The sequence below is a fragment of the Scyliorhinus torazame genome, chromosome 11 (genome assembly GCF_047496885.1).
Source record: "Scyliorhinus torazame isolate Kashiwa2021f chromosome 11, sScyTor2.1, whole genome shotgun sequence".
NCBI classification, from domain to species: domain Eukaryota; kingdom Metazoa; phylum Chordata; class Chondrichthyes; order Carcharhiniformes; family Scyliorhinidae; genus Scyliorhinus; species Scyliorhinus torazame.
The window spans coordinates 17,845,919-17,871,436 of record NC_092717.1 but is presented as its reverse complement, the minus strand read 5'-3'; the positions used below and the strand labels follow the sequence as shown (position 1 = coordinate 17,871,436).

At 49.8% G+C, this 25,518-nt stretch overlaps 1 protein-coding gene across 1 annotated transcript in view; it reads right to left on the bottom strand.

Moving 5' to 3' along the window:
- The window catches only part of ofcc1 (orofacial cleft 1 candidate 1), a 210,887-nt gene that overhangs the window by 133,417 nt on the left and 51,952 nt on the right, over positions 1-25,518 (bottom strand). Inside the window, exon 7 of the mRNA XM_072468662.1 lies at positions 1,157-1,372. Within this exon, the coding sequence (XP_072324763.1) occupies positions 1,157-1,372 (216 nt within the window). The remainder of the gene's footprint in view (positions 1-1,156; positions 1,373-25,518) is intronic.

The following is a 25,518-nucleotide window of genomic DNA, read 5'->3' as shown; positions in this document are numbered from 1 at the left end:
CACATCTTTGGACTGTGGGAGGAAACCGGAGCACCCGGAGGAAACCCACGCACACACGGGGAGGACATACAGACTCCGCACAGACAGTGACCCAAGCCGGAATCGAACCTGGGACCCTGGAGCTGTGAAGCAATTGTGCTATCCACAATGCTACCGTGCTGCCCTCAGCACGTGTCCACAAATCTCGCAAACACAATCCTGAGTGTATGCAATGACTGGGTACCCCCTCTGGGGTAGCGAATTCCAAAGGTTCACAACCTCTGAGCGAAATAAAGTCTCCTCATCTCAATCCTAAATGGCCTGTCCATTATCCTGCAATTATAATCCCGAATTCTACACACTGCAGTGGGGGAAACTGTTGCTTTAATGGAGGCACAAAATCAGATTTCCGGCTTTACTAAAGAATCAAGGGTGAGAATGTCTGACGAGCATGCTGAGTGACCCTACAGTAGCACGCTGTGGTGCTTGTCAACTTATCTTTTTAACTGAAGGTGAAAGCACGCTTCAGAAACCTTTTTGTACGAGGGCAGAGGAGATGGAATGTGTTGCGGATCATCTGTATTCCAATGTCACAGGGCAGTGACAGGATGATGCATTTCAATGGGTTTATGCTGTGGCGTCACATATTTGAAAATAAATTAAGACACTTTTTCATGAAGACAGTTCCCTTTTGCAATGACTATCTAACGGCTTGAATGCTAAATTCTGGAAAGGCAGAAAGAGAAGATAAGATGCACGGTTGACGGATGAAAAGCTTTTGTTTTGGAGCAATTTGAAACAAAAGCTCATATGATACGCACAATTTGGGATTGGTGAGAGGCCATTAATGGTAGCATACGTTGCGTGACAACATGTAACCATCGTCCTCAAAATTCACAGTTACTTTCTGAGTTCCCTACAACTCAGAGACGGTTGATTATTAAATACGTTTCAAAGATAAATACGAATCCTCAGTATAGACACTTCGAGAGGTCACTGTGGTATAATAAATACATAAAATTGATACCCTTGCCATTTTTTTTGCACAAACTCATTTGTCATGTCATTTTGATTCCTTCAATAAAGAGCAAATAAACTAGTTACTAAAGATGCAAAAGTTTGGTTTGAGCTGCTTCTCGGCATCTCATACATAAATATCAAAGCCAAACGAGCCTACTTGTTGACGGGGACACCAATCGCCTGGAGGTAGAGCCACTGGCTGCAGTAATGCAGGTAAAGGCGAACAAACCAGTTCAAAGCTACGAGCAGCACAATGAGCCAGGCTTCCGACGAGCACCAGTCCGAAATTCCGAGCTCTTCCAGGAACATACGACCCATAAACCGGGAGTGCGTGGCAAGAGTTTTCACTGCGTTGTCGGGGGAAGAATTTGATCTGGAAAATCACAAAAATAATTCATCATTTGACTGGGGACCAGGGAACTAAGGAAGACGTCACTGTTCCTAGGCTTTACTGCGTTTACAGAGTCGTGATTTCATTATTTTTTTCTTCTTCTTTTCTCCCCCTTTTCCAATGTCCGTATTTGACTATCTTTCTCTCTCTAATTGTACTCAGCAACCCTTTGGATTCCTGAATTTCTCTTCTTGGTCAAACCCATTCATTTGTCTTTCTGTCCAGCCAGCTGGTGCTGAGCATCCTCCACCGTATCTATAATCTTCCTCCTTTCCTCTTTTTTCAGGATCTCCGGAATCTCAGGAATGAAACCGGATGGACCAACCAGCATCGAACCAGGCACTGGAAACGACAACGGCAAACCCAGCCCTGCCGACCTTACAAAATCCTCCTTACTAACATCTGGGGGCTTGTGCCAAAGTTGGGAGAGCTGTCTCACAGGCTAGTTAAGCAACAGCCTGATAGGTCATACTCACAGAATCATACCTTACTGACAATGGGCGGGATTCTTCGAGTTTCCGCGCCAAAATCGCGTTTACCGCGGGGGCGGAGAATGAGCGTTCGCGCGGGAATCGTAACAGGCACCGCTGAAACGATTCTCCGGTCCCTGGTGAATCGCCGCGAATCGCACACGCGCGGTCTACGCGGCGCGGGCAGGTGGCCATTGACAATGGCACCCCCCCTGATCTCGGAGGGACCTCCTTCTTGCATCAGGGTCCGCGGTGCGAGTCCGCCATGTTGCACGGGGCAGCTGCCGCAGGCCGCCACCGTGCGCATGCGCGGACTCCAGACCGGACGTGCAGGGCCCCGTATCCGCAGCCAGAGCTGCGAGAAGCACTCCGGGGCCCTGCCAGCCCCCTGCAGGTTGGAGAATCACTCAGGACTTTCTTAAGGAAAGTCCAGAGTGAAACGCCAGCGTTTTGACGCTGGCGTGGGGGCAGAGCCCCATTTGTGGAGAATCCAGTCCCATGTCCCAGACACCACTAAAACCATCCTTGGGTATGTCCTGTCTCACCGGCAGGACAGACCCAGCAGAGTCATTGGACTCCATCTCTGAAAGGAGGAGAACATTTTACAATTTACTGTGGCATCTTCATCATGTTAAAGCTTCCAAAATCCTGACATCAACCAATTGTACAACACAATAATAATAGTAAACTTCATTAGTGTCACAAGTAGGCTTACATTAACATTGCAATGAAGTTACTGCAAAAAGCCCCTAGTCGCCACATTCCGGTGCCTGTTCGGGTACACGGAGAGAGAATTCAGAATGCCCAATACACCTAACAGCACTTCTTTCGGGATTTGTGGGAGGAAACCGGAGCACCCGGAGGAAACCCACGCACACACGGGGAGGATGTGCACACTCCGCACAGACAGTGACCCAAGCCGGGAATCGAACCTGGGACCCCGGCCACTGTGAAGCAACAGTGCTAACCACTGTGCTGCCGTGTGATACGGATCTGTGCTACGGATGATCCTCTGTGTTCTTACAGCTGTTATGACGCAAAAGTTTATCGCAGTGTTTGCCCCTGATTGAAATGTGCCTTTTTGTTTATTAAACATGAGGGCAATTCTAGATTTTAAATCTGAATACTGCCTAAAGTGATTTAAACCATATGTGATCGTACAATCTAGTTCTATGGAGGCTGAATGGATATTATAGCAAAGATTTTTTTTAATTATTCATTCACAGGGTGAGGGTGTCGTTGGCTAGGCCAACATTTTTATCCTATCGATAATTTCCCTTGAGAAGGTGGTGGTGAACCACATTTTGGAACTGTTGCAGTTCACGTGGTGTAGGTGCGCCCACAGTACTGCCAGGATTTTGACCCAGCGACAGTGAAGGAGCAGCGATATAGCCCCATGTCAGAATGATGGGTGGCTTGGACGGGAATTTGCAAGTGGTGGTGTTCCCATAAAACTGCTGCCCTTGTCCTTCTAAATAGAAGAGGTCGTGGGTTTGGAAGATGCTGTCAAAGGAGCCTTTGTGAGTTGCTGCAGTGCATCCTGTATTTAGCACACACTGCTGCCACAATGTGTTCGTGGTGGAGGGAGCGAATATTGAAGGTGATGGATGGGATGCCGATCAAGTGGTTGCTTTGTCCTGGATCATGTTGAGCTTCTTGAGTGTTGTTGGAGCTATGCTCACGCAGGCAAGTGAAGAGTATTCCATCAATCTCCTGACATTGCCTTGTGCCTTGACAGGCTTTGGGGAGTCAGGAGGTGAGTTACTCTCCACAGAATTCCTAGCCTCTGTCCTGCTCTTGTCGTCACTATATTTATATGGCTAGCCTAGTTGAATTTCTGGACAATAGTACCACCAAGGTTGATGGGATTCAGCAATGGTAATGCCATTGAATGTCAAGGGGAGATGGTTAGATTCGCTCTCTTGTTGGAGATGGTCATTGCCTGACACTTGTGTCTACTTTAAAGGTAATCTGCAAATTCATACAATATCACGGAATCATATTTCATAGAAGCAGGTCAATTATTATGTTGTCAATATGATAAAATTACAATATGCAGTAGATTGTCCATGGAGCAAATGTGACCATGTAATTATAAAGCACAAGATGTTAGCTATTCTATCAGTGAGATTTATCATGTACTCTAAACTAAGAGGTACCTTCCGCTGTACATATAATACTTTTATGAATCATTATAGAGAACAATATTATTAATTAAATAGACTCCCTTGCAATTTAGACAGTTTCTTTCAGTAACTTTGGATAATATGAAATTAAATATACTCAATTGCAGCTTTTAAATCATTCTGAAGACTGAAATTATTAATTGCTCTTATTCTGTTACAGATCAGCAAGTTTATAAATCAACGCTGAGGAAGACTTCCAAACGCTCATGTGAATTTTTGCATATCATTTTAATACTACCGCTTCCCCACACAGTTGTTAAACTGTAGTGTGAATTAATTTATTATGCTGAACATTTCATTCACTGCTACTGAATAAGATATGGTTGGAACGTATTTTATCAGGATGCATTGCACATGGTTAGAATTTGTCTGCTTAATGTCGGCATGGTTACCAGACACATACATGTCTATGTGGTGGATAATAATCCTAGCCCCTTTTTGGAACCATTCAAGATCAGTTGCATTTCTCAGCTGATCACTCTCGACGTAAGGTTGAGAAAGGCAGATCCTAAATCACTGAATAGATCTGAAGCACTGATTTAACTCTTCCCATAGGAAAGGAACCAGCTTGGAACATTACCATCCTACATGTAGCCTTTCTAAAAAGTTTCAGGCAGATTACAATTGTCGAGATCTTAGGAGGGCGCAAGCATCTCTCTTCAGTAATGCACCTCCTCACCCAAGAGATGGGGTCACGTGTTAGCGATACAGAAGATTATGTGAGATATTGTACATTTAAAAATATGTCGGAGTTTATTGAAGAACTGAACACGCAATTCGTAAGTGGTGAGGCAGTCAATAGTTCCAGGAAAAAGTCGAAAATACATTCTTCTAGTAGAGAATCTAATTTTTATATTTAAATATTGCCAGCGAATAGCGAGAATTCCGCCCTCAATGAGCACTTTTACACTGTTTCTTAGGTTTTATAGTTAATGTCTTATATATGCAGGCATGATAAGTCCATCCTCTTTTATTTCTCAAATATTGTTATTTTGTTCATTTCTACCCAGCCATCCCCGATTTTTGAAAAAACTAGCAGAGGAGCAAGCTGGGAGCCTTGTGGTGGTCAAACATTCATTTTCTTTGCCACCTCTGTTTCATGTACACAAATAGTCATTTGGCCGTGCAGAACTTGAGCATTGCTGAAAAAAAGAGGCATTCTTTGTCGAAGCTTTTCGTCTTGCACACATCAGGTCACTGATGTCCTGATGAGTGCACCATGAAAAGTTTCAACGTACCTCTTTCTTTTCAAATTTTCATTATTCATCTGGTTGTGTTTAAAGGTCATGATACAGTTTGGGTTGGGTTAGTTTTGTCAAAATTTCACTTAACTGTGGTTTAGGACTATAAGGATAAAATCATCAATTATCTAACATTAAACTGTTGCAGCTTGCGTGGCAGTTGCCAAAACTACAATATCAATCTTTTAACCTGTGGTAAGGTTTGAGACTTGAGGGGTGAATCCCTCTTATCAAAAGTTACCCTGATGGTTCTAAGCTGAAGAAAGCTCCCTTGCTCAGGAGCCCATGGCCATGCAGTATTCATTTATTAACCTTTAAGAAATATTAACTCTCTTAAATTTTTTAAGCACTTATTCATAGGAAAATAACTCTTTTAAATGGATTCCTTCTCATCTACAATTGTTGCTTCATGGTTCATTTGGTGTGTAAGTGATGAAATCTTGAGACTTGTATGTTTAAACATGAACCATCCACAGTTAATCCATAACTATGTGCAGATCCCAGTTAACAGCATGCACAGTACTGCTAGCAACTCTCACCAACTACTTCCCTAGAATCTTCCCTCTGAGTGTAATACCATGTGACTCTATACATCATACCATGGGCGAGCACCTTTTCAGCTCGAGGACATGCAAGCACACACAACATTATACAAGAACATGGTGAAGCTTAATTCTTTGCTGCAGTTGTTTACAATGAGGGTTTGTTCAGAGGTGGAAGCGGCACACTTGATTGCTTGGAAATGACATGGGCTGCAATTTAAACCAACCCACTGTGGTGCCAAACATAGCTGCCTGGCCCACTAAATCATGCAGGAGGTTGCGCATCAGGCTGCCGGCGGGGGTGGGGGAGGACTGTCCCGCAATTGAGTTGGGGGGTGCGAAGGGGCCAATGCGCACAACCCACCCACTGGCAGTGGGATGACAATTTGGCACATGAATGGCCTGCACGTGACTCCAGACCTATTAACTATTAACTGTTCTCAAGGGACGGGAAACAAATGTTGGCTTTGCCAGCAACACCTGCACCCCACAAACAAGTAAAACAAGTAAGTCCCAACAGAGTCCAGGCCCAAAATGCTGATCTGCTCAGCAGTAGAATCATTTGACATGATTACTCAAATGACTTAAATGTAAGGCAGGTACAAGTGATGTTGGGTGCTGTTCAATGGCCTCGTCATGCCTGATTTGATGTCGGGACGAGGCCATTGAATCTTGTGTGAGGCCTCTCACGAGATGCACGACACTTGAAATGTCACGATCTGGATCTCGCTCTTGCTGGGTGAGATCTAGATATGCATATTTAAATGATCCACTAGGCTCACTGAAATATCCGTCTGTCGGACTCTCAGCGGCCCGGGAATTCACCGGCTGCGCCTGGGAGATCTCGCCAGGGCGTCATTAAGTACTGGGCCACACAAGCGTGGACTAATCGTAATGACATCTTGGGGGGGGGCTCCCAGGCCATTGGAGACCCCTTGGTGGTAGGACATTGGGTAGGGTGGCATTCTGGCACTCCCTCTGGCAACTGGACACATAGGCACTGCCAGTCTGGTACCTCGGCACTGCCTGGCTGGCAGAGGCACTGCCAGGGTGCCAGGTTGGTAATGCCAAATGTCTGGGTGCCAGGTTGCCTGTGCCAGGGGTCTGGTGCAGGGTGCCTTGCCCATAAGAGGAGAGGGAGGTTCAGGGACCCTAGAAGAGGTAAGCTGGGTGAATTGAGGGGGACCGGAGGCCGCAGTGGGTTCGCTGAGTGGGGTCGAAAGATCGGGGCTGACTTTAAAAATGGCGACCCAATCGTGGGTAGTCTCCGTGCGCTTAGATCGCCAGTACAGGAAATTACTAAAGTGCGGCCTTGACGGTAAGTTCCTTGCTAAGGCCAAACAAAAATGACAAAGTGCCGTTGAACAGCGGGGTTGCCTCGAAACACCTCGCTAAACGTTCGCAAAACTGGACATGGATTTTTGGGGGTTACATCTTGGCCATTGAGTCATATTGAGGCAGTCATTTAATATCCAGGGTTCAATTCCAACTTCGAGCTTTTGGAGTTTGCATTTTCTCCCCGTGTCTGCGTGGGTTTCCTCCGGGTGCTCCGGTTTCCTCCCACAGTCTAAATATGTGCACGTTAGGTGGATTGGCTGTGCTAAATTACCCCTTGGTGTCCAGAGGTATGCAGATTGGTTGTGGCTACAGGGATAGGGTGCGTGAGTGGGCCTAGGTAGAGTGCTCCATCAGAGGGTCCGTGCCGACTGCAATGGCCTCCTGCACTGTAGGGATTCTATGATTCCTCGTGAGCCAGCAAGGTGTAATTGCCGTTCCTTGCTTCAGGGTTAATTCATGGTTAATTAGTCATCATAAATGCTCAGGACAATGCGGAGTTCAAATTGGCTTTCTTTTACCTTTGCACTGATTAAGGTGAGGGGGTTATGGCGGTGAAGAACATTTCATTTCCGAGTGCCAGCATCAAGCACTACCATTCAGGTGCAGCACCGATAAATACAGCCGCAACCTCAGAAGGGCATCCTCCAGTGCATCAATGTCCTCGTGGCATCGACCTGTGCAGCAACTTTGAACCGAAGCTGCTTACTGGCCCTTGGGCGAAGTCTGCCCATATATAGAGTGGCGTTTTGTGTGTGGTCTTTAGTGGGTTTTGGGCTTTAGAGCAACATGATTATATTTTGGCAAATTTGGAACCTGTGAAATGTGGAAGTTCTTCTAGTGATAGGAGCAGCGAGACAGTTCATTTTCAAGGAATCAGGTTGAGCTGAAGTAAAGGCTGCAACTCCCAACTGAACTAACCTACTCCACTTAGCTAATCATTACTCTTTCCCCCAGCATAAAATGCTGCAGTCACAGATGGGCTTGGTGTCAAAACGTCAGCCATTGTATCTTCTTCTCATTTATTTGTGGTGCTCATTAGCAGCACAGCAAGTATCAGACCCAAAACATAGAAATATAGACAGAAAGACACAGAAAATAGCAGCAGGAGTAGGTCATTCGGCCCCTTCCAGCCTGCTCCACTACACAACCTGGTCATGGCTGACCTCCTATCTCAATATAAAATGTTTTTCCAATTAAGGGGCAATTTAGCACGGCCAATCCACGTACCCTGCATATCTTTGTGTTGTAGGGGTGAGACCCAGGCAGACATTGGGAGAATGTGCAAACCCCACACGGACAGTGACTCGGGGTCAGGATCAACCCGGGTACTCAGCGCCGTGAGGCAGCAGTGCTAACCACTGTGCCGCCGTGCCACTCGAATCATCCTCTATCTCACCTCCTTGCTCCTACTCTCTCCCCATGCTCCCACTCTCTCCCCATACTCCCACACTCTCCCCATACTCACACTCTCGCCCCATCCACCCACTCTCTCCCCATACTCCCACTCTCTCCCCATACTCGCACTCTCTCCCCATACACCCATTCTCGCCCCATACTCCAATTCTCACCCCTTACTCTCACTCTCTCCCCATACTCCCACTCTTTCCCCATACTCCGACTCTCTCCCCCTACTCCCACTCTTTACCCATGCTCCCACTCTCTCCCCCTACTCTCACTCTCTCCCATTACTCCCACTCTTTCCTCATACTCCGACTCTCTCCCCCTACTCCCACTCTTTCCCCATACTCCCACTCTCTCCCCCACTCTCACTCTTTCCCCATACTCCCCCACTCTCCCCATACTCCCACTCTTTCCCCATACTCCCACTCTCTCCCCATACTCCCACTCTCTCCCCTACTCTCACTCTCTCCCCATACCCCCTCACTCTCCCCATACTCCCACTCTTTCCCCATACTCCCACTCTCTCCCCATACTCCCACTCTCTCCCCATACTCCCACTCTCTCCCCATACTCCCACTCTCTCCCCATACTCCAATTCTCTCCCCTTACTCTCACTCTCTCTCCATACTTCCACTCTTTCCCCATACTCCCACTCTCTCCCCATACTCCCACTCTTTCCCCATACTCCCACTCTCTCCCCCTACTCTCACTCTCTCCCCATACTCCCACTCTTTCCCCATACTCCCACTCTCTCCTCCTACTCCCACTCTCTCCCCATACTCCTTTTCTGTCCCCACACTTCCACTCTCTCCCCATACTCCCTCACTCTCCCCATACTCCCTCACCCTCCCCATACTCCCACACTCTCCCCATACTCCCACTGTTTCCCCATACCACCACTCTCTCCCCATACTCCCACTCTCTCCCCATACTCGCACTCTCTCCCCATACACCCATTCTCGCCCCATACTCCAATTCTCACCCCTTACTCTCACTCTCTCCCCATACTCCCACTCTTTCCCCATACGCTGACTCTCTCCCCCTACTCCCACTCTTTTCCCATGCTCCCACTCTCTCCCCCTACTCTCACTCTCTCCCATTACTCCCACTCTTTCCCCATACTCCCACTCTCTCCCCCACTCTCACTCTTTCCCCATACTCCCTCACTCTCCCCAAACTCCCACTCTTTCCCCATACTCCCACTCTCTCCCCATACTCCCACTCTCTCCCCTACTCTCACTCTCTCCCCATACCCCCTCACTCTCCCCATACTCCCACTCTTTCCCCATACTCCCACTCTCTCCCCATACTCCCACTCTCTCCCCATACTCCCACTCTTTCCACATACTCCCACTCTCTCCCCCTACTCTCACTCTCTCCCCATACTCCCACTCTATCCCCATACTCCCACTCTCTCCTCCTACTCCCACTCTCTCCCCATACTCCTTTTCTGTCCCCACACTTCCACTCTCTCCCCAGACTCCTTCACTCGCCCCATACTCCCACATTCTCCCCATACTTCCACTCTCTTCCCATACTCCCACTCTCTGCCCATACTCCCACTCCCTCCCCATACCCCCACTTTCTCCCCATACTCCGACTCTCTCCCCAAACTCCCACTCCCTCCCCATACCCCACTTTCTCCCCATACTCCCACTCTCTCCCAATACTCCCACTCTCTCCCCATACTCCCTCACTCTCCCCATACTCCCTCACCCTCACCATACTCCCACACTCTCCCCATACTCCCACTGTTTCCCCATACCACCACTCTCTCCCCATACTCCCACTCTTTCCCCATACTCCCACTCTCTCCCCATACTCCCACTCTCTCCCCATTCTCCTGTTCTCTCCCCATACTCCTGTTCTCTCCCCATACTCCCACTCGCTCCTCATACTCCCTCACTCTCCCCATACTCCCACACTCTCCCCATACTCCCACTCTCTCCCCATACTCACACACTCTCCCCACACTCCCACTCTCCCCACATACTCCCACTCCCTCCCCATACCCCCACTTTCGCCCCATACTCCCACTCTCTCCCCATACTCCCACTCTCTCCCCATACTCCCACTCTCTCCCCCTACTCTCACTCTCCCCCCATACTCCCACTCTTTCCCCATACTCCCAATCTCTCCTCCTACTCCCACTCTCTCCCCATACTCCTTTTCTCTCCCCACACTTCCACTCTCTCCCCAGACTCCTTCACTATCCCCATACTCCCACATTCTCCCCATACTCCCACTCTCTGCCCATACTCCCACTCTCTGCCCATACTCCCACTCCCTCCCCATACCCCCACTTTCTCCCCATACGCCCTCACTCTCCCTATACTCCCACGCTCTCCCCATACTCCCACTGTTTCCCCATACCACCACTCTCTCCCCAAACTCCCACTCCCTCCCCATACCACCACTTTCTCCCCATACTCCCACTCTCTCCCCAAACTCCCACTCCCTCCCCATACCCCCACTCTCTCCCCATACTCCCACTCCCTCCCCATACCACCACTCTCTCCCCATACTCCCACTCTCTCTCCATACTCCCACTCTCTCCCACTCTCTCCCCGTACTCCCACTCTCTCCCCATACTCCCACTCTCTCCCCATATTCCCACTCTCTCCCCATACTCCCACTCTCTCCCCATATTCCCACTCTCTCCCCATACTCCCACTCTCTCCCCATACTCCCAGTCTCTCCCCATATTCCCACTCTCTCCCCATACTCTCACTCTCTCCCCATATTCCCACTCTCTCCCCATATTCCCACTCTCTCCCCATACTCCCACTCTCTCTCCATACTCCCACTCTCTCCCACTCTCTCCCCATACTCCCATTCTCTCCTCATACTCCCACTCTCTCCCCATACTCCCACTCTCTCCCCATACTCCCACGCTTTCCCCATATCCCACTCTTTCCCCATACTCTTTGATGTCTTTACTGCCTAGAAATCTATCTCTTTCATTCTTAAATCTATTCAGTGTCATGTCCTCCACTGCCTTCGGCTGAGAGAAACTTCCACAGGTTCCCCACCCTCTGAGTGAAGACGTTTCTCCTTACCTCAGTCTTAAATGGTCCGTGCAATATCCTGACACTGTGACTCATTGATTTAGACCCCCCACCCTCCCAGCCAGAGGCTGGGGTAGGAGCTTGAGGATAACAAGCAATCATTTGTCACCATTTAATGCTCTTTTAAACGTTGATTGGCAAGGGGCAGGACTTTTGTCCGCTCTTGGAAGGAGGTCCCACCCATGGGGGCTCTCGGCCAATGAGGTTGGCCGACAGCTCTTTAACCTGGCCAGGTACAGTATAGCAGTGGCTAGAAGCGGTACTGCAATGCTGTGGCTGGGTCTAAGTGCCAGGACTGTTGCAAAGTCCCTGGGGTCCCAGGGTGGGAGGGTAGGGGATCCCCTGTGTGGTCGGGAAGGGGAGCAATCACAGCGTTGGGGGGCAGGCCAGGAGCTGCCCTGGCACTCCAATCTCCAGGGGGGGGGGAGGGGGGAGTAGGAGGGGTAGGTCATCTCAAATCTGAGGGGCCCTTGAGAGTGAGGCTCTGCCCCCTTCCCACCCGGAATGGGAAAATGTTTTTTTAATCAGTTTCCCACCCTGCCCCCGCCAATGTTCCCCCCAAGACAGGTTCTGAGGTTGGGATGGTAGTAAATTTCTGCCCCTGCATTCAGTCTGTAATCCCTGTCAGAATTTTATCCTTTTCAAAGAGTATCAATAAGGTACAAACATACAGCACAGGAAGTTATTGCATTTCCTCCTGAGTCCACAGCACTCCTCTAAGTGTTTCAATTAAATAATTTTGCTGATATTTTAGTTAAATAATTTTAGTCTTATATAGCAGTGAAGGCTGAGTCAACCATCTCTTGGCAAACAAATGTAATACGGGGACCGATACATTATTCCACCATTGCAAAATGGTCACTGAAACATTCTCATGGTATTGACTAACTTTTTCTTCCGGACCAGCTGAATATTTCACTTCAGAAAAGATAGCTGGAAAGTAATAGCTCTTATTAATCACATCTTCCAACTGATCTCTGTGGTCACTGCTGAGTCAAGGAAGTGTGCAACAGTTCTCACTCCTTCAGCTGGCTTGGCCTGAGGTTCCCGCCTCAAACCTCTCCACCTCGTTTGAGACAATCCTTATTCCTTTTGACCATTTGGTCACCTGTTTTAAGATCGCATTGGAGTGACAGTCTCAACTTAAGTCCTTGGAGTGGGATCTGAACTCACAACCTTCTGACTCAGAGATGAGCATGCTGAGCAACTGAGCCATCATTAGGCAGGAAGCTGATCTTATTCAGAAGCATCCTAAAGGCAGAGCAAGTTCCTCGGCTGGAATCCTATCTCGCAGTTTGCTGTTCCTTAGCCTCCGCCTGTCCCCTACAGCACAAAGAGTGCATGTGACAGAACAATAGTTGCATACAATAGTTCAATCTCCCAGAGGGTGCAGTACTGCCCGCTTTAGGGGTGTTCCAAGTCTCATGGGCCCCACGAAATATCATGCTTTGGATACTGGCCAACATTTTCCTTGTTTGCAGCCAGGTGTTATCGATTTGGATGACAATATTAACTCTTGTCGATGGCCTCTCTCCAGGAAGCCTCTCCACTTACTTTTGCTGCTCTTCCTGCAGAAAGACTCAACCTTGGGCAGAGAAATGGCAGACGGAGTTCAATCCAGGCAAATGCGAGGTGATGCATTTTGGAAGATCCAATTTCAAGAGCGGACTATACGGTCAATGGAAGAGTCCTGGGGAAAATTGATGTACAGAGAGATCTGGGAGTTCAGGTCCATTGTACCCTGAAGGTGGCAACGCAGGTCGATAGAGTGGTCAAGAAGGCATACAGCATGCTTGCCTTCATCGGACGGGGTATTGAGTACAAGAGTCGGCAGGTCATGTTACAGTTGTATAGGACTTTGGTTAGGCCACATTTTGAATACTGCGTGCAGTTCTGGTTGCCACATTACCAGAAGGATGTGGATGCTTTAGAGAGGGTGCAGAGGAGGTTCCCCAGGATGGTGCTTGGTATGGAGGGTGCTAGCTATGAAGAAAGGTTGAGTAGACTAGGATTGTTTTCATTGGAAAGACGGAGGTTGAGGGGGGACCTGATTGAGGTCTACAAAACTATGAGAGGTATGGACAGGGTGGATAGCAACAAGCTTTTTCCAAGAGTGGGGGTGTCAATTACAAGGGGTCACAATTTCAAGGTGAGAGGGGGAAAGTTTAAGGGAGATGTGCGTGGAAAGTTTTTTACGCAGAGGGTGGTGGGTGCCTGGAATGCTTTGCCAGCGGAGGTGGTAGAGGCGGGCACGATAGCATCATTTAAGATGCATCTAGACAGATATATGAACGGGCAGGGAACAGGGGGAAGTAGATCCTTGGAAAATAGGTGATAGGTTTAGATAAAGGATCTGGATCAGCGCAGGCTGGGAGGGCTGAAGGGCCTGTTTTCCTTGTAGTCTTTTGAAGAAAAGGAAATAGTATTTATTGTACTTAACACCACAGAAAAAAAAATGCTCATACTCTCAGTCACACATGCATTCAACAATTCACACACACACACACGCGTATAAACTACAAATTGGAAGATTACGCTAAATTGTTTTAAGAGTCCGAAAGCAAAGTCACTTGTCGAGGGATCCGGTAGATTAACGATTTAGATGGTTTCACACTGGGCTTGATAGTATTTCTGGTTTCTGCATTGAGGTAATTAAAACATTTGGACAGACAACTTTTATCTTTTCTTCTGGAGTCAGCAGCTGTTGGGTTGATTTTTTAAGACACTGCCCATGGCATGTGACTGGTTGAGCACCAAGTAGGGCACCAGGTTGCAAGATGGCTGGAAAGAGAGAGAGGGCTCGCTCCAGGTCTTTCTGATCTCACTCAGACTCTCTGTTCTTCTGCCTGGCCTAGAAAAAATAGCTTTCTTGAACCACAAAGAAGGTCACATGATCCCCTCGAAGACTGACCGGTTACACGAATATGGTCATAGCAAGCTTATTCCAGGTGCTTTGATTATGAAGATTTTTCTTCTTAGCCAAGATCCATTGTGCAAAGTGATTAAGCCTAGTGATTTGGTCCACACTCAGCTGAATACACAGGTGATGTCTGGATGTATGTGAATGGTTCAGGAGATGGGTCATTCAAGTGCATCTAAGTTGATGGTCTCTGTTGGGCGACTTCTTGACAGCCCAACTCTGTTCTAATGGCTACGGAAAATGCCGGGTACAGCTATCTTGGATGCTGCTGTTTAAGTAATTTAAAATGTTGCTGTTCAGTAGTTTTACTGATCCAGTGGTTTCAACTGCGTCAATAATGTCATCTTCGATATAAAACATGGGTTTTAGAACATGATAATGACCCCAGCACAATCTGCCTGTTACTTTAGTAGCTCAGGTGACCTTTCACCATGTGCCAATTGAACTCTATCTGTCCCGTTTCCAGGAATTAGAGCTTAAGTGGACTGAAAAAAATCTTCATTACAATCTTTCCTGTGGACAATCATTATACTCAACAGAGCACTGTAATCCTCCCCTCATAATGGTCCATCTCATTATTTGCCTGTGCCATTTTAACTTTTGAGAAAAAAAACAGCACCAGTGAAGAACTGTGTAAAACCATTAACTATCCTGGTAAAATGTCCAATGTACACACGCTTTCACATCCATTAATAGCTTTTTCTTTTCACTGAGAGAAATATTTATTGCTTACCGCTTGCACCTTGAAGCTATTTTCTTATGAAGCTTCCCAAGCCTAAATCAATAGTGGTGCCAAATTAGCAGTACAAGGCATTTTGCCAGAGGAAAGTATTGTTCAACTCACTACGTCCACCAGAGAAGTCTACTTAAGTGAATAAATCATAGTGTGGCACTTGTCAGTTGTCAGAAAATAATTGTTTTTGTTTAAGGTTTAATGACAAAGAATGCAAATAGATAATAACCTTTTCAGAATTAGTTTTAACTGATGAAATTCTGATTTAAAATGGTTCCAGTTGTGTAAGATTAATAAAAAGGTGATTTCTTTCATCAGATACACATAGGATAATAAACTCCATGACGTGAATTTACTGCGACTCAAACTGGCTGAGACCCATCTCACTGGCTTCAGGAATTACAAGACCTTCCAATCCAGTGATGCTTAACTGGTGTGAATCACCTGCAGTGCATCAAGCAGGTGTGCACCTGCTTCCCTGGCAGCTTTCTACGATGCTCTGATAGTGTCTGCTGGATTTTGCACCAATTTGCCCCTGAATGTAGCCAGAGTCCTTCAGCAGCAGTTCCCTAAAGAATGGCTCAGCTGAACAATTCATGCTCGCCTGCACTAACAGCCGGTTTCAGCAGCATTTCCACTCCGCTCGCCCTCAAATGAATTTACCACACCCATTGGGCAGCATTTCCATCAATGTCATCTGATATGCAATACTCACCAGCTACACCAGGAATGCCCTCTCTGTGCCAAGAGTTTAAACAAGGTTATAACCTCTATGCCTTATCCAAATGTATGGGAGGTCCTGCGGTACAGAGGGTGGACTATCTCCAAGCCTGAAGCTCTGGGTTCAAGTTCCACTCCAGGACTTGATGTCCAAGGAAGGTCGGTTCCGAAACCATGGCCAAACCGGTTGGCTTTTAACCTAAAAACCCTTCCAACGTGCCTATGACAGACGTTAAGAGCAGTAAAGAGACCTGGTTAGCCACGCTACAATTTCCAGCCCCAGATTATGGGGAAGGTTTAGCAGCAGGAAGGTCATCTGTCTGTAAAATCACCTGCCAAATCCAAAAAACGATGCTTGGAGTCAAAGGAATCAACATTCTGGTGACCTCATGTAACATGGGGAAAAGCCGAAAGAGGAAGACCGAAGGACCCTTTTGAGAGGTTGGCGGAGGATCCGAGATCAGTTCATGCCATTTGCACAACAGGAGACTTCATTGAAACAGATGCAGGGGACTTCCTTTCCCTCATCAAAGGGTAGAAACCCGGGGGCGTCATTCTCCGCCGGCGGGAGTCTCCGTTCTGCTGGCGCTCGGGGGTTTCCCGACGGCGTGGGGGTGCCCCACAATGGGAAACCCCATTGACCGGCCGGTGTTACGGAGACTCCCGCCGGCCGGTCGGGGCAGAAATGTGGCGGGGCGGGTAGGAGAATTTCGCCCCCGGCTCTGAACAGTAAACCTAATGGATGGGTTTGCTGGACTGAGATCTCTTTCCCCTGGCAAAATGCCTTGTACTGCCAATTTGGCACCACTATTGATTTAGGCTTGGGGAGCTTCATAAGATCCTGGAGATCTCTATCTCACGGGCTTATTCTCATTCTCCCAGAAACAGGGAGTAAGTACGGTGTTGAGATATTAGCTCGAGCTTAAGAACCTACATTGAAATAGTTAATAAGTTACAACCTCATTGCTTGTCATAGCCAGGGACTTCCAGAAATTGGATGGTATCAGAGCCAGCATACCCTTCATTCATGTAAAGTGAAACAAAAGCACATGAGAGAATTCAGCTGCCAGCATACACATGCAAGGATTCACTGTTGTATTCCTCAGGTTATGCTCCCATTGAAGTATTGAGTGGCAAAAGCTGCACTGTGGATCACAGAGAGCTCAAGGTCTGCTCTTGGGAGTGACCGGTGGCACTGAGAGTGCAAAAACACAATAACTGGGCAGGAGGTCAAGCTAAAATATTAAAAAATATATTTGGCTAAGCTCTTCTCCTCCAGTATTTGGAAGTCCCAGGCATGTAGTCAAATATAGTTCAAGATGTGAAACCTGGCAGTATATTAATAGCCCCCTTGTGACCTGTGGCTGTGTCTCCAGTCCGTATCCTTTTTTGAGGGTGGGCTGAGAGTAAACATGGTGAGATGACACCCTGACCAACATTTACTGTTCTCCTGTCCTCTGGTATCCAATTGGAAGATTATGGTCAGTGCCTCAGCAACTTCCATCTTTATTTCTCTCTGAATATTCTCAGATACATCTGATCCAGTCTGATAACTTATCAATTTGAAGGACAAACAGCCTTTCTAACTCTCTGAATCACATTTTTGCCCATCCAGTATCTCAACTAGAATCGCAGAATCATGAATTAAACAGCACAGAAGGGGGCCATTTGGCTCTGACTCGCTGACTGATAGCTAGCTCTCTGGCCAGCTTATTCCTGCGATGGCGGGACTGGCATATGAGGAGAGGTTGACTGGGTTAGGATTGCTGGAGTTCAGAAGAATGAGGTGGCGATCTCATAGAAACCTGTAAAATTCTAACAGGACTAGACAGGGTGGATGCCAGAAGGATGTTCCCAGTAGGGGGGGGGGGAGCGGTGTTCAGAACCTGGGCGAGATTCTCCGACCCCCCGCCAGGTCGGAGAATCGGCAGGGACTGGCATGTATCCCGCCCCCGCTGGTTGCCGAAGTCTCCGGCACCGGATATTCGGCGGGGGCGGGAATCACGCCGCGCCGGTTGGCGGCCCGCCCCCCCCCACGCGATTCTCCGGCCCGGATGGGCCGATGTCCCGCCGCTAAAATGCCTGTCCCACCGGCGTAGATTAAACCACCTACCTTACCGGCGGGGCAAGGCGGCGCGGGCGGGCTCCGGGGTCCTGGGGGGGGGCGCGGGGCGATCTGGCCCCGGGGGGTGCCCCCACGGTGGCCTGGCCCGCGATCGGGGCCCACCGATCCGCGGCCGGGCCTGTGCCGCGGGGGCACTCTTTCCCTTCCGCTTTCGCCACTGTCTCCACCATGGCGGAGGCGGAAGAGACTCCCTCCACTGCGCATGCACGGGAATGCCGTCAGCGGCCGCTGACGCTCCCACGCATGCGCCGCCCGGTGATGTCATTTCCGCGCCAGCTGGCGGGGCACCAAAGGCCTTTTCCGCCAGCTGGCAGGGCGGAAACTCGTCCGGCGCCAGCCTAGCCCCTGAAGGATGGGGCTCGGCCCCTAAAGATGCGGAGCATTCCGCACCTTTGGGGCGGCGCAATGCCCGACTGATTTGCGCCGTTTTGGCGCCAGTCGGCGGACATCGCGCCGTTTCCGGAGAATTTCGCCCCAGGGGTCACAGTTCGAGGATACGGTGTAGCCCATTTAGGTCAGAGATGAGGAGACATTTATTCACCCAGAGAGTGGTGAGCCTGTGGAATTCTTTACCACAGGAAATAATTGAGGCCAAAACATTGTGGGCGGGTCGGAGAATCGGCGCGGCGCGAATCACGCCACGCCACCCCGACGCCGGGACGCAATTGTCCGCAGTGCGGAGAATCGGCGCCATCGGTGCCGGCGTGGCGCCGGTCGGTGTACTCGCCGACTCTCCGGCCCGAATAGGCCGAGCGGCCGTCAACAAAAGGCCGAGACCCGCCGCCGCCGTTCTAACATCCTCTGAGCTGGCGGGACGGCGGCGTTGAAGGGTCGGGGGGTGGCCTGTGGGGGGGGGGGGGGGTGGGGGGGGGGGGAGGGTGGGTCCGGCCCTGGGGAGGCGGGGACCTCCGTCTTGGCCTGGTCCGCAATCGGGGCCCACCAATTGGTGGGCCGGCCTCTCTGCCCCCCCGGCCCCCTTTCCTCCGCGCCGGCTCCTGTAGCCCCGTGCCATTTGGCATCGGGGCTGGCGCGGGGAAGAAGGCCACTGCGCATGTGCGCACCCCGTGCCACCGGGTTCACGCCAGGATCGACAGCTGGAGGGCATGGGCCGCTCCATCACCGTGCTAGCCCCCTGTGGGCAGGAGAATGGGGTCACGGAACGGGCGCCGACGCCAGAGTAAAACACTCGTGTTTTTACGCTGGCGTCGACACTTAGCCGCCCGATGGGAGAATCCCGCGCTGTATGTCTTCAAGAAGCAGTCATAACACTTGAGGTGAAGAGGATCAAAGGATTTGGGGGAAGGCGAGATCAGGCCATTGAGTTCGATGATCATCCATGAACATAATGAATGGCAGAGCAGGTTAAAAGGGCCGAATGGCTCCTTCCTACTCCTATTTTCTATGTTTCAATGAATGAACAATTCCCTTAGCGGCATTCTCCTGCCTTCTCCCTGCCCATAACCCAACACATTCCTCCTTTTCAGTTGTCTGAGTTCCCTAGCCAAACTCACTTATTACAAGAATCACATCACAGCACAAAATGAAGAGGATTCCATATTTCCCCACATCATTGTGTTATCTTGCTAGGTTTAAAACTAATTTCTGACTACAACGCCCTTCCCTTTGTCCTTCTAGCAGGCTTTTGCCTGGCATTCTGGTTAAGCCAGTCTTTAATGTTGTCAAGTTGCTTCCTTCACTGTCAGCCTCTTGCTCTTCTTCCATTAACCCATCCGGAGGCAATTGGGTTCTAACTCTGCCATACGGATAACAGGTCCGAAGAACTCCATTTGTCATCTTTCGATATTATTTAAGAATCCCCTTGTTCTTCCGGCCTCATTCAATACTTCTTCATTGGCTGTTTTCTCCAACCAGCTTACCTTAGGGCCCTTCTTAAGAACCGCAGTTCAAAGTTGTTGATTTTTTTTTCCTTCCTCTTTCTCAATGCTCCAAGCTTGACATCCATAATTGCACTGGAACATTCCAGACACAGATTCTCAGGCTGATATTTCTTAGAATATCGCTTAATTTTTCAAAAGATACTTTAGGTTTTTAAAAATTGGTTCAGGGGATGTGGCCATTTTGTTGCCCGCCCCTAACTTCCCTCGAACTGAGTGGCTTGTTCAGAGGGCATTTAAGAGTCAACCACACTTGCTGTGGGTCTGAAATCAAGTGTAGTCCAGACCGGGTAAAGGCAGCAGACTTCCTTCCCGAAAGGATGTTAGCGAACCAGATGGGTTTTTACAACAATCGACAATGGTTTCATGGTCATCATTAGACTTTTAATTTTTAGTGAACAAATTTCACCATCTGCCGTGGTGGGATTTGAAACCATGGGCGGGATTCTCCGCAATCAGCACGATGTCCGCGGGCGCTAGAAACGGTGCGAATCGGTCCGGCATCGCGCCGCCCCAAAGGTGCGGAATTCTCCGCATCTTGGAGGGCCGAGCCCTCACCTTGAGGGGCTAGGCCCGCACCGGACTGATTTCCTCCCCGCCAGCTGGTGGAAACGACCTTTGGTGCCCCACCAGCTGGCGTGGAAATGACTTTGCCGTGCGGCGCATGCGCAGGAGCGTTAGCGGCCGCTCACAGCATCCCCGCGCATACGCAGTGGAGGGGGTCTCTTCCGCCTCCGCCATAGTGGAGACCATGGCGAAGGCGGAAGGAAAAGAGTGCCCCCATGGCACAGGCCCGCCCGCGGATCGGTGGGCCCCGATCGGGGGTCAGGCCATCGTGGGGGCACCCCCCGGGGCCAGATCGCCCCACGCCCCCCCCAGGACCCCGGAGCCCACCCGCGCCGCCTTGTCCCGCCGTTCGAAACGTGGTTCAATCCATGCCGGCTGGCATGGGTTGACAGCCGCGGGACTTCAGCCCATCGCGGACCGGGGAATCGCCGGGGGATACCCGCCGACTGGCACGGCGCGATTCCCGCCCCCGCCGAATCGCCGGTGGCGGAGAATTCGGGACACGGCGGGGGCAGGATTCACGCTGGCCCCCGGCGATTCTCCGACCTGGTGGGGGGTTGGAGAATCACGTCCCATGTTCCCGGAACATTATCCTGGGTCTCTGGATTAATAGTCCAGTGACAATACCATTCCATCATTGCATCCCCTTGTTTTCCCGAAGCTTTTCAGAACATCAGTACAGGTCTCACTTCATCACTTGAAATATTGAACATCAGGTCATAGTGGCAGAGTGGTTAGCACTGTTGCCTCACAGCACCAGGGACTCGGGTTCAATTCCAGCCTCGGGTGACTGACTGTGTGGAGTTTGTATATTCTCCCCGTGTCTGCGTGGGTTTTGTCCGGATGCTCTGGTTTCCTCCCACAGTCCGAAGATGTGCACGTTAGGTGGATTGACCATGATAAATTGCCTCTTGGTGGCCAAAGATGTGGTCAGGTGGATTGGCTATGCTAAAATTGCCCCTTAGTACTCAAGGGTCAAGTGGGGTTACGGGGATAGAGCAAGGGAGTGGGCCTGGGATGGGTGCTCTTTCGGAGGGTCACAGTGCAGACTCAATGGGCTGAATGGCCTCCTTCTGCACTGTAGGGATTCTATGATTCTATGATCATGAGAGTTCAGCCACCTTGCTGCTTTATTGGGTCACGCATGACAGCTTAAGTTTTTTTTGCAGCTTAATGTTCACATTCCCAGCAATCGTCTTTTGTTTCATATGTGATGCTAATAAATAGAATCAGTGTGTTTATTTGCGATTTCAGGTTTGAGGAGTTGATGTTTACATCTGTAGTTTGCCAAAAGGCAACCTAGCCAATATGTATTCCATCCATTCCTCGTAAGGACTCATTTTAGTGTTTGTTTCTGCTTGCTAAAGAACAGCAGATGGCTAGGAGTGAATTACAGATGCCTGGTGTAGTGGTCCCTGGTTGGCTTTGGGTCACTGAGTCCACATGTGAGAAAACCATGGGCACAGGCCCAAAACCACCGGGGATCCGACTTACATCTGAAATTGGTCCCTTGATTAGTTACTATTCTAAGTAATGTGCACAAGGCATTTGTTTATCCTTGCTTCTGTATGTGTTACGATCCCAGTTGATGACTGTACTCATTGGAGTTTAGAAGGATGCGGGGGGATCTTATTGAAATATATAAAATTATGAAAGGAATAGATAGGATAGATGCGGGCAGGTTGTTTCCACTGGTCGGGGAAAGCAGAACTAGGGGGCATAGCCTCAAAATAAGGGAAAGTAGATTTAGGACGGAGTGTAGGAGGAACTTCTTCACCCAAAGGGTTGTGAATCTCTGGAATTCCTTGCCCAGTGAAGCAGTTGAGGCTCCTTCTTTAAACGTTTTTAAGAAAAAGATAGATACCTTTCTAAAGAATAAAGGGATTCGGGGATATGGTGTACGGGCCGGAGAGTGGAGCTGAGTCCACAAAGATCAGCCATGATCTCATTAAATGGCGGAGCAGGCTCGAGGGGCCAGCTGGCCTACTCCTGTTCCTAGTTCTTATCTTCTTATGTTATAACAAGGACTGGAATATCCCAGAGTGGAATCCTGGCTCAAAAGACCGTAACTTTTACTTTTTTGCATAAAACATGGAGGAACAGAGTCACGGCACCGCTAATTAGTTTCAACACCAAGAAAAAAACATTTAGGAAACATGAAAAGTTGGATTGTGAAACTATCCTCCTTGACTCCCCCCTTTAGCGTAACAAATACACACAGACTTTAAGATTAACACAGATTACAAAGTACATCCTAAACTACAATGGTCTCATTAACACACAAAGTCCCTTTTAAGCACAGAAGATGACTGTGGTAAGACACACTCCTCTTTGAACCCAATTGAATGTCTGTGGATTTCCCCTCAAAATCCCCCCCCAGATGATTCTTATACCGTGAGCTACCTCGTTTCACTGAACTCCAGTTTTCACATGAGCGATTTCAAATTCCGCTTTCAAGAGTCACACTTTCAAATTTTCTTTTAAATTATGCTTTCCCTCCACTGCTTCCATCAAAGTTTCACTTTCAGGTTTTACACCCTCTCTCTTCAGGTTTCCTTTGTATTAAAGGCTTTTACACAAACCCCAGTCACTTATTTCACACAGTGGGCAAGATTCGCTAGTAATGGGGCTATGTCCTCACGCTGGCGTGAAAACCGGCGCCAATGATTCCAGCATCAACGGCCCCCGAAAGTGAGGAATTCTAATCTTTATAGGGGGCTGGGTTGCCGCTGGAGTCGTCCCCGCAGCTCCAGCCGGGGCGGAACGGCCGTGTGAGTCCGCGCATGGGCGGAATGGCCGGTGTATTTCCGCGCATGCGCGGGGGTTCCCTTCTCCGTGCCGGACCCCGGGCAATATGGTGGAGCCCTACAGGGGTCCGGCACGGAGTAAAGTAGGCCCCCATGGAACCAGCCCACCAGGCCCAGATCACGGGACAGGCCACCGTAGGAGCACCCCCCCCCCCCCAGGACAGCACAGTCACCTTCCAGGTCCCGCCGTGTGGGACCTGAGCAACCCACGCCGGTGGGACTCGGCCAAACTCGTCGGACACTCGGCCCATCGGGGCCTGGAGAATCGGCAGGGGGGCCGCTGTCAACGGCCCCTGACTGGCGCGGCGGGCCAGGCGCCTAAAAAACGGCTCCCGAGAATGGTGAAGTTGGGGCGGCAGGGTGCGATTCTCTCGCACCCCCCCTGGGGATTTGGGTCGGAGAATCCCCGCCAATGTCTCCCAAACTGTCGGAATTTATCACAAACCTTAGCACTGCCGCAAATATCTTTCTGACCTATCATAGTCCAATGCCTTTTCAACTCTCTGTGACTTTACTGAACAGTAATCTGTTCTGGTTCTCAGTTTCCTCTGTTCCATTAACTCCAGACTTCTCGGAAACTTCTCTTCATTTCTCTAGTTTACTTAACTAGCTGCACTTTAGATTTCCGGCATCTGTTTTCTTTACCATTACTCCATAGTAATTCTCCGGGTGGGAGAATCTCCGGGGCGCCGCTCAAGTCGCGCCACGCCGTCCCGACACCTCACGCGATTATCCCCCCCCCCCCCCCCCCGAAACCAGCGGCACGAGAATCGCGCCGGGCCGCTCGGAGAATCGCCGCAAACAGCGAGCGGCGATTCTCCGGCCCGAATGGGCCGAGCGGCCGGCGAAAAAAATGACAGTCCCACCGGTGCCATTCACCCCTGGTCGCTGCCGGCGGGAACTGTGCTGGAACGCTTGGGGGGGTGGCCTGTGGGGGCAGGAGGGGGGCTCCTTCACCGGGGGGGGGCCTCCGATGGGGTCTGGCCCACGATCGGGGCCCACCGATCGGCGGGCCGGCCTCTCCCCCCCCCCCCCCCCCGGGCCTACCTCCTTCCGGGGCCGGCCCCAGAACCCCGGCGCCATGTTGCTGAGGGGCCGGCGCGCGTAAGAAGTTCCCCGCGCAGGCGCGGGTTGGCGCGGTGCCCATTTGGTGCCGCGTAAGGTGGCTGGAACGGTGTGAACCGCTCCAGCGCTGTGCTGGCCCCCTGCGTTCACGAAGGCGCGGGCACTTACTCCCGGGAGCGGAGAATCCCGCCTAGGATTCTCAGAGGGTCAGAAGCTGCAAAAACAAATAAAGTGCATGCTTAAAGGTGCAGTTTACAGAGAAAGTGGCGAAAGCAAACATAATCCAACTCACTCTGTGCACCACGTAAGGCAACAGAGAAGGCTGAAGGGTGAGCTAATAGAAGGGGCTAATAGGATAGAGGTGAAGGAAATGTTTCTCCTTATGGGGAGGCCCAAAACTAAGGGCCATGAGCTAGCAATTCATAAACCCAAAAGGGAATTTGGGAGGAAATTCTTTACTCAGAGGGTGGTGAGGATGTGGAACTTGCGACCAAATGCATCCTATCGGGCTGCATCACCGTCTGGTATGGCTACTGCTCGGCCCAAGGCCGCAAGAAACTTCAGAGAGTCGTGAACACCGCCCAGTCCGTCACACAAACCAGCCTTCCATCCATTGACCCCCATCTACACCTCCCGCTGCCTGGGGAAAGCGGGCAGCATAATCAAAGACCCCTCCCACCCAGCTCACTCACTCTTCCAACTTCTTCCATTGGGCAGGAGATACAGGAGTCTGAGAACACGCACGAACAGACTCAAAAACAGCTTCTTCCCCACTGTTACCAGAGTCCTAAACAACCCTCTTATGGACTGACCGGATTAACACTACATCCCTGTATGCTTCACCCGATTCCAGTGTTATGTAGCTACATTGTGTACCTTGTGTTGCCCTATTATGTATTTTCATTTATTTTATTTTATTTTCATGTACTTAATGATCTGGTACATGTGACAATAAACAAAATCAGATCAAATCAAATCAAATGCAATAGTTCAGGTGAACAGCATGGATACGTTTAAATGTGGAGCAGGATAAGTAGACGGGGAGAAAGG